Below are 10,199 nucleotides of genomic sequence, written 5' to 3' on the forward strand. Positions count from 1 at the left end.
GCTTAATTAAGATAAGGTAATACTATAGCTGTTTACAGTAACTGATACCGCTGTATAATTTTTTTAGAAAAAAAATTGGGTGTTTGTGTCGAAAATTAATTTTATGTTTTTTATTTCTCTTTTTAACGGCAGAACTCAATTCCAGGTTGAAGATGTTCCAGAGTTCTCCATGACAGCTGTTCTATTACATCATAATGTAACAGGAAGTGAACATTTACATCTTGCAAGAGACGATAAAAACAATGTTTTTAAGTAAGTATAGTTGGGGACTTGGGGTGATGGGCTAACTCTGGTCCAAATGCCACACTATAAAACCTTACACCTACCTAGAATAGATTATTTGCAATCACGTTTAATATTGACCTTTAAGTTCCCGTGATGTATCTCAACCTTGTACCATATATACAATATTTTATATCAATACACGCTGGTCTCTTATGTCACAGTATACCCCACATTGTAGTGTGTCCGCTTGGATGTCTTATATAACAAAATGCTTTTAATAAGACCAGTGGTTTAAAACAAAAGGTTTTTATATCTATTCAGTAATCAGTACGTATCTGTTTTTAACATGCATTTATATCAATAGCCTACACAGTGTATCTTATAATGCAGTGTGTCACTTCGTACAACCCCAATGAACAGTACAGGTGTAGCTCATGTATTGGAACACGTAGCTTTGTGTGGTTCCGACAGATTCCCGGTTCGTGATCCTTTCTTTAAAATGTTGGATCGATCAATGTCGACTTTTATGAACGCAATGACAGGTCGGTGTTGGTGCGTGTGTTTGCTGTATATGTGATTTTAGGTCAGTATGAGGTGTATGAATAAACCATGTGTGTCTGGTGTATAAGAAGACATCCATGTTATAACTCAACAGTGAGCATGAGGTGTGTGAATACACCATGTGTGTCTGGTCTATAAGAAGACACCCATGTTGTAACTTGACAGTGAGTATGAGGTGTATGAATACACACCATGTACGTCTGGTGTATAGGAAAACACTCTGTATATGTGATTTTAGGTCAGTATGAGGTGTATGAATACACCATGTGTGTCTGGTGTATAAGAAGACACCCATGTTATACCTCAACAGTGAGCATGAGGTGTATGAATACACCATGTGTGTCTGGTGTATAAGAAGACACCCATGTTATAACTTAACAGTGAGCATGAGGTGTATGAATACACACCATGTACGTCTGGTGTATAGGAAGACACCCATGTTATACCCCAACAGTGAGCATGAGGTGTATGAATACACTATGTGTGTCTGGTGTATAAGAAGACACCCATGTTATACCTCAACAGTGAGCATGAGGTGTATGAATACACCATGTGTGTCTGGTGTATAAGAAGACACCCATGTTATAACTCAACAGTGAGCATGAGGTGTATGAATACACTATGTGTGTCTGGTGTATAAGAAGACACCCATGTTATACCCCAACAGTGAGCATGAGGTATATGAATACACCATGTGTGTCTGGTGTATAAGAAGACACCCATGCTATAACTCAACAGTGAGCATGAGGTATATGAATACACCATGTGTGTCTGGTGTATAAGAAGACACCCATGTTATAACTTGACAGTGAACATGAGGTGTATGAATACACCATGTGTGTCTGGTGTATAAAAAGACACCCATGTTATAACTTGACAGTGAACATGAGGTGTATGAATACACCATGTGTGTCTGGTGTATAAGAAAACACCTATGTTATACCTCAACAGTGAGCATGAGATGTGTAAATACACCATGTGTGTCTGGTGTAAAAGAATGATATACCAATACAGTTAATTTTAGCATGAGGTATATGCTATTTTGGTATATTTACATAAGCAAACAGTAATAAAACACACTTCCTCTAGGATCTGATTATACGATGTATCCGTTCTCAACACAAAACCAAACTGACTTCCGAAACTTAATGTCCGTTTACCTCGACTCTGTTTTCTTCCCAAGAATAAAAAAACTTGACTTTCTACAGGTTTGTTGACGAAATTGTTTTTTTTATCTTAAATTCTAGTTTTCTATTTCGGGGTAATAGGTCGACTTTGAAAATACCAAGTCCACAGGTTTGTATTTCGTTAAAATAAGATCGTTAGCCAAAAGTAGCAAGTAACAGATATTTAGTTAAATCAAAAGTCAATATTTGTACATTTGCGAAATAAATTTATTGAAATATGACTCTATGAGTTAATGACATTAGAAAATTATTTAATAGCAATAGTTGCAAAACTAAACAAAATTTTTAATATTTTTTGTTTCCACATAGGAAGGCTGGCGACTTGAACACGAGAAAAAGGACGATAAATTTTCCCCGATCGTGTTTAAAGGGGTTGTGTTTAATGAGATGAAAGGCGTGATGGTGGGTTTCATGGAATCTTGATCATATGCATGGAGTATCATGTGATGTATCATATGCATAGAGTATCATGTGATGTATCATATGCATAAAGTATCATGTGATGTAATATGCATAGAGTATCATGGGGTATCACATGATAATGGTGGATATCATCTTTGTAATGGCCTATTATCATATGATGAATATCATGTAATATATCATATGTTGAATAGCATGTAATATATCATATGATAATTATCATATTTGTAATGGACAAATGATAGTATCATGTAATATATGATAAGATAATGGTGAGAATCATGTGATCTATCATATGATAATGATCATTTTGGTTATGGTTAGATGCAAAGCCGTGCAGTTCAGTATCTTGTGATTAATGCAAATAATGATTATGTTGTATTTGTATAACGTATTATCGGATTTAAAATTACATGAAATTAGATGAAACCTAAATGTTCATTTGCTTCCACCAGGCTGATCCATCGTATTTATACGGCACAACTTTACTAAGCAAGTTACTACCTGACCACACATATGGTGTATGTAGTGGTGGGGACCCTGCCCATATACCTAACTTAACATGGGAGGATTTAAAGCAGTTTCATGCAAGTCACTATCACCCTAGTAATGCAAGGTAACAAATGAACAAATTTATAGAAAAACAACGCTAGTATAATGATTAACAATATTTATATATTATTTTTTTTGTATAAGTAAGGTCCTAATTGTTGACCGGAAATTTCGATCAAACTTGGCCTATTTTCTCAATACCATTGCTGCTTCATGTAAGTCTTTTATGTGAAGAATATAATCCTATTAGTCTTTCCTGGGCTCAATCTATAATATACAAAAAGGAACAGCGTTAAAAACAGTTCTATACAGTATATTGGTATAAGAATACGTAGTTAAACTCATTTAATTTGTCTGCGACTGTTGGTAGCCTTAATGGTTCAACATTTCATTGTATCTTGCACCAGGTTCATCACTTATGGAGACATGAAGTTGGATGAACACTTGGGGATCATTAATGACAAAGTGATGAAGAAGTTCACCATTATTGATCCCGGCACTGCGGTCCCGTTGCAACCAAAGTGGGACCAACCAGTAAGTTGGTTGAGCTTTGGTTTAGAAATACTTTGGTATAAAAATGATTCCTAACATAGCGGTTCTGGCTGTGAATAAAATATTTTTTAAACGATATTTAAATCAACAAGCCAGGTTGTACACAGGTTTATTGCTGTTAGTGAATGAATGAATGAAACTTACTTGATCCTTGCCTGGCTGGAAAACGACAGTCGTTATCACACTGGTTTAACACCCCGTGCCAGGTTACAAGTTACAATGTATGTTAGTTCGTGGGTGATTAGTTCAAGTGTTAGAGTACAAAGAATGTCTAATAAACAAAGAACATTCAATGCACATTGAACAACCATGTATAGATTTTTATACAAGCACTTATATACAAATTCTGTATTTAAAACAAACAAAATACAGCTGTAGTCAACATATGAACCTTTCAGTTGAAACCTAACACACTATATCTACAGAGATCCCATACAATGCATTGTGCTCCTAATGAGATGGCTGCAAACCCTGATAAACAAACTACTTATTCAAAAAGTTACCTTCTACATGAGTAAGTGTGAAAATAAGAAATATTTGTGTGGGTGATGCTGGTTGATGGGTTTTAGGTTTCATGAAACTTGTTTATAAATCGACAGTGAGCATGAGGTGTATGAATACACCATGTGTGTCTGGTGTATAAGAAGACACCCATGTTATAACACGACAGTGAGCATGAGGTGTATGAATACACCATGTGTGTCTAGTGCATAAGAAGACACCCATGTTATAACTCGACAGTGAGCACGAGGTGTATGAATACACCATGTGTGTGTGTGTCTGGTGTATAAGAAGACACCCATGTTATAACTTGGCAGTGATCATGAGGCATAACACGTTATGACAACACAGAGTCTCGGACATATTTGAAACGTTTTCCGCTTCGGTGATTTCAACATTGTTAATTGACGGTCCAACATCGCCATTCTATAGAAATCTTATAGAATCAGGAATTGGGTCGGACTATTCACCCATGACAGGTCGGGGTGATGTATTATAAGTGCACAGCTACTAAGTATATTTTGGAGTTATAGGCCAACTCTAATCTAAATCCCAAGTCCCATGGCATGCCTCACTGTAGGATCTCACCCATATAGAATAGAATGTGCATATACAATGTTGGGGTAATGGACCAACTCTGGCCTAAATCCCAGGTCCCGTGGCATGCCTCACTGTAGGTCCTTACCCCTATAGAATAGAATGTGCATACACAATGTTGATTCAATGGGCCAACCCTGGCTTAAATCCCAAGTCTTGTAGCATCACTTGTAGTATGACATCTTGACATCACTTTTTTAAATAAATCTATGTTGCACAGTTTACAAACATGATGATAACTTGAATAAACATTCCAGGTTACCACAACTACCAGAAGGAAGCAACATTTAGTGTTGGTTTGCAAGGTATTAGTGATGGTGATGTCACCAAGGTTGATCAACTTATTCAAGATACTTTCATGGAAGCTGCCAAGTAATTATTATATGGAGTGTATGATTCTGTATGCATGTGATGTTGTCTGGATACTAAACTCATGATCAGCAGATGTTTTGCACTGTAACTTGGTGAATAGTAACCTCTTTTACACTGATGGTGGACCAAGTTACTGTCTGGATACTAAACTCGTGATCAGCCGATGTTTCGGACAGTAACTTGGTGAATAGTAACCTCTTTTACACTGATGGTGGACCAAGTTACTGTCTGGATACTAAACTCATGATCAGCAGATGTTTTGCACTGTAACTTGGTGAATAGTAACCTCTTTTACACTGATGGTGGACCAAGTTACTGTCTGGATACTCAACTCGTGATCAGCCGATGTTTCGGACAGTAACTTGGTGAATAGTAACCTCTTTTACACTGATGGTGGACCAAGTTACTGTCTGGATACTAAACTCGTGATCAGCCGATGTTTCGGACAGTAACTTGGTGGATAGTAACCTCTTTAACACTGATGATAGACCAAGTACTGTCCGAAACATCTGTTGATCACGAGTTTAGTAGCATTCATTATAGCTTAAAAAGTATAGCCAACCCCACTAAAAACACCCTTACAAGTCCCCACAATACAGAAATGGATTTTCAAAAGAGCGAATAGAAGCGATATTACACCGTGTTGAGCTGCAATACAAACATCAAAGCTCAAGATTTGGACTTGGGTTAACTTTTGTAAGTTTGACTTAATATACTATGTAGTTATGTGCTATTAAAGTTGTCTATCTTAGCATATGTTGAGATACATTAGCTGCATGGTTGGTGGAGTAATTGAACAAGCTTGCTATTATACCCAAACCAACTATTCCTGTATTGACATATACCTCAACCATATAAAATATAATTCCTTCTGTCTGGTGTGTGTGGCCTTGACCAAACACTCGTTGGTAAATTGATCTAGTTCAGTGCTTAAAAATAGGAACAGGAGTTGATAAGAATGACTGTAAACTGAATTTGTAAGCTTATTTAATGTTGTTTAAACCACAGAGTCTTATGCCAGTGTGGCAGCATGGTACAGATCCTGTGGACTCCTTGAAAATGGAAGAAATTGTGAACAAATTTCGGCAAAAACTTGATTCGGACGATAAATTTCTCCAAAAGAAATGTGAAGAGTATTTTGTGGTGGGTTTGTGATGTCATCATGTATTATGATGTCATTATGCATTGTTTTCTTCCAGAACAACAAGCATCATCTTAACCTTACTATGACCCCTGATCCTGGTTACAAAGTATCTTTAGAGAAAAGTGAGGAAGAACAATTACAAAGTATGTTGGGAAAACTTAGTGAGAAGGATAAATCACAAGTGTATGAAGAGGTAAGCATTCCATTCGGTTGGGTTGCCTACTACAGTTTTACTCAATGTTTATTGTGTTACATATTCAATTCAAACTCTGCCTTTTAAAAAGTTGTGTGAATTGTAGTGTCAAAAATTTTATGACCAAAGTTATTTATACTTCAAATTAAGGAAATATAAAAGACTCAGAAGCATTACTGTATAGTTGTATATTAAGTCTAACAACCTACTCTATTATAACACCAGGGGCTTGAGTTGTCCAATGTCCAACAGCAAGAAGAAGATATTTCATGTCTTCCTACATTACATGTGGATGATATTCCAAGGAAGCAACAAAACTACGGTCTTATTGTGCAGAGAATAAGTAAGAATGAATGTAACTTACTTTATCCTCGTGTAGTTGGGAAACGACAGGCGTTATAACACGGGTATTTTGTTTCATACATCCCAGCTTCTGAGTTACAATAATGGTAACTTTGTGGGTAATTTTTTGTTTTGTTTGGGGAACTTAGCTGGATGTAGTAAGTTAGTTACTGTAATAATACAGCACACATCTAAATGTGATGCAGAGAGCCGTGCCATAAGATTTAATTTACTATTATTCAGCAAAATGTGTTTCATTAAATTGCTACATTCCCACGTACTAGCTAAAAATGTTGCAACTTATTCAACTATATCTTACAACACACATCAATTATCTTAACACATTACAGAATAAGTATATGATTTGGTCTTACTGGCTATTTTTACAACTTATTTGCCTAACTATATACAGTAGTTACAATTCCCATGTTAATACATCACAGAAAACGACCTACCATTGATAACATGTGGCCAACCAACGAATGGGGTGTCTTACTTTAACGCTGTGCTACCAGTAAATGGATTAAATGAAGATCTCAAGATGTTTCTTCCTTTGTTTTGTGATGTATTTACTCAGTAAGTGTTTAAGTTTGTAACTGACTGGTTTATATAATGTTATAACAAGGGTGTTCTTTTCGTTTCATACCTCATGCTCACTGTCCAGTTAAAGCATGATGACTGAAATGTCACTCTAACTCTGGCCTAAGTCTCATGGTCCCATGGTGTGCATTGGCGTAGCACCTCACGCATACAGAATACATAACTAACACACCTTATGCCTGTACTTGTAATTTACTATTGCAACAAAATTTAAATTAATCCTTATAAAGTGTTGCCACTAATCAATGTATTGTGTTTCAAAATCCTACTTATTACATCACAGAATGGGGACGCACCTCACCGATTACGCTTCATTCTCGCAACGTGAGGATTTATTCACAGGTGGATTGTCTGCTTCTGTGACATCATCATGTTGTCATAATGACCCTATGACATCAGAAACATCCGTTCGTCTTTCGTCTCATTGCTTGGAACGAAACTTGGAACAAATGTTCCAACTTTGGGCGGAATTATTCAACGAGTGAGTTGCTCATATCAGATTAAATTACTTTTATTTTTGTTTATTTATTTAAATAAAGCTGATGGTAACAGTCTAAGAGATGTAAATTGGTATTCCTTACACCAGAATTTTTTGGCTTTAATTGCGTATTTTTAAGTTTCAGTAATGGGACATCAAAAAACTGTTGTCCAAAAAATAATCCCAGAAGCACTATAAGACTATTATCATGCCTGGCAGAAAGAGCTTAAACCAAGATTGTGCTGAATAAATAGAATCCATTCATCATTATCGTTAATTCCAGAGTAAATTTAAACGATGCAACAAGATTACAGACTCTGATTCGTCAACGAGCGCAGAATTTAGCCAATGGCGTTGCGTTTAGTGGTCACATGTTTGCCATGGCGAGCGCTGCCATGAATCTAGCTCCCTCTGCTGGATATTCTGAGAAGTTCGGAGGTGGGTTGCCATGGTTACCATGGGATGTTTATGACACAGCAGTCATTATGTAGTGATTCACCTCAGCACTTGCTATAACGTCTATTGTATCTAATGTTTGTATAGGTTTCCTAGGTGTTGGGTTTAACTCAATGATTGCTACATTGTGTAATATAACTCAAATGAGATTGTTAGCTTTCTAGGGTGTTGGGTTTATGAGGTAATAGACCTACATCCCAGGCCTCAAATGTGCCTCACTGAAGACCTCACCCTTATAGAATAGAATCTCTATTATTGAGTGTCTATAAACTGCATTAATGGGGTGTAGATGGTAGCACACTCAGGGTTGGGGTAAACTATAACTCAACTCCATTTCCATCATATTTATTCTATTATGACGTCACAGGGTTGACGCAAGTTAACTTGATGAAGAAGGTTGCCGATAGCAACGACATCGATGATGTCATAATGAAGTTGAACCAAATAGCTTCGTACATGTTACGCATCAATAAACGCGATGTTCCGAGGTTTGCACTTCACGCTACACCCAGCGCATTGTCTTCCACTATGACATCACTGGAGAAGTTTGTTGACAACATAAAGCACGCAGATGAAGGGCTGAAGTCACAAAGTAAGTTGCTTTGACCTGGAGTGTTTCATTTCGTTGTGTATATAAAACAATCTGGGTGTTAGGGTTGTGGGTCAACTCTGGCCTAAATCCCAGGTTCTATGACAAGCCTTGATATAGGACCTTACCATATAGAATAGAATGTGCATATACAATGTTTGGGTAATGAGCAAACTCTGGTCTAAATCTCAGGTCCTATCGCGTGCCTCGCTGTAGAACCTCACCCATAGAGAATAGAATGTAAATATACAATGTTGGGTAATGGGGCCAACTGTGGCTTAAACCAGAGGTCCGAGGTGCTATAGGTCCTCGCACGTTGTAGGACCTTACCCATATAGAAACGTAGATACAGTGTGAATTTTGTTGGCACGTTGAATAGAACTGCTAGGTGTAAACTTCTCACTCCATTCATGACATCACAGATGAACTTATTACGCAACACAAAGCAACTTACTGCGAGCAAGATGAAACTGATTTCAGATCCAGAGTTAAATGGAATCATTTTAAAGATTTAATTCCTAAATCCACGAGGTTTGTGATGTTGCTTATGTTTATTTTATTAACTCCACATTGCGCCAACTCAGTGGTCAAAACCGGGTTGTTTAAATTGTTAGCCACACACAGGAAAAAATGAACCACAAAGTTACACACATGGTAACCTGTATGCGGGCAAGAGGTGTATGAAACAGAACACCCGTGTTATAACGACTGTTGTTGCCCCTTCACGCCAAGATAAATAAATTACATTAATTCATGGATATTGTATCAAAGGTAAATATTAAGTCTTACTTTTCCCACAAACTCTTTAAATTTCCCAGATACAGCATGTTAACAAAGCGACCCAATTTTGCGAGGATATAAAAAGATATTACATTATACAAAATGACGTTTATTTATTCCCAGGACCCTCCATCAGCTTCCACTCCCAGTCAACTTTGCTTCCATGTGTATTCCAACATATGCTCCTTATTCTCACACTGATAACCCAACATTGAGGATTCTAGGAAGACTTATGACAACCAAGTTCCTCCATAAACATATCCGGTATGTGTGAATTAAGTTCAACTAAAACTTTTCATATATTCTGTTAAAAAGAATTCATTTCTATTAAAGTAAAAATATTAACTGTTTCTGTAGACTAACTTTCAAGAATAATAGTTGCCAACCTATATAATCACCTGTTTAAAATAGCACGACCAATTCAAAGTTATTATTATTATTATTGTTTAACATTACACAATTACCATAACATTAAATTTACTCCTTGAACTGTATTTTATATTTATAAATATTTTTTAGTTTTTTTCATAAAAATTTAGACAATTTCTTGTATTTTCTCTTTAAATTCAATTGTTGTTTGTTTTATATATTTTAAATTCTAACATTTGATTGGCAGAGAAATGGGCGGGCATATGGGGGCGGGCAAAGCA

The 10,199-nt window shown here is 36.5% G+C and overlaps 1 protein-coding gene across 1 annotated transcript in view; it reads left to right on the forward strand.

Moving 5' to 3' along the window:
- The window catches only part of LOC100186898 (presequence protease, mitochondrial-like), a 12,781-nt gene that overhangs the window by 2,432 nt on the left and 150 nt on the right, over nt 1–10,199 (forward strand). The window contains exons 5-22 of the mRNA XM_018814735.2: nt 1,876–1,994; nt 2,283–2,375; nt 2,849–3,009; nt 3,353–3,479; nt 3,923–4,011; nt 4,350–4,477; nt 4,853–4,967; nt 5,567–5,663; nt 5,976–6,110; nt 6,167–6,304; nt 6,530–6,647; nt 7,090–7,222; nt 7,530–7,727; nt 8,008–8,162; nt 8,548–8,772; nt 9,192–9,300; nt 9,673–9,813; nt 10,166–10,196. Of these exons, the coding sequence (XP_018670280.1) occupies nt 1,876–1,994; nt 2,283–2,375; nt 2,849–3,009; nt 3,353–3,479; nt 3,923–4,011; nt 4,350–4,477; nt 4,853–4,967; nt 5,567–5,663; nt 5,976–6,110; nt 6,167–6,304; nt 6,530–6,647; nt 7,090–7,222; nt 7,530–7,727; nt 8,008–8,162; nt 8,548–8,772; nt 9,192–9,300; nt 9,673–9,813; nt 10,166–10,196 (2,312 nt within the window). The remainder of the gene's footprint in view (nt 1–1,875; nt 1,995–2,282; nt 2,376–2,848; nt 3,010–3,352; nt 3,480–3,922; nt 4,012–4,349; nt 4,478–4,852; nt 4,968–5,566; nt 5,664–5,975; nt 6,111–6,166; nt 6,305–6,529; nt 6,648–7,089; nt 7,223–7,529; nt 7,728–8,007; nt 8,163–8,547; nt 8,773–9,191; nt 9,301–9,672; nt 9,814–10,165; nt 10,197–10,199) is intronic.

The sequence above is a fragment of the Ciona intestinalis genome, chromosome 14 (genome assembly GCF_000224145.3).
Source record: "Ciona intestinalis chromosome 14, KH, whole genome shotgun sequence".
In the NCBI taxonomy this organism is placed as follows: Eukaryota; Metazoa; Chordata; class Ascidiacea; order Phlebobranchia; family Cionidae; genus Ciona; species Ciona intestinalis.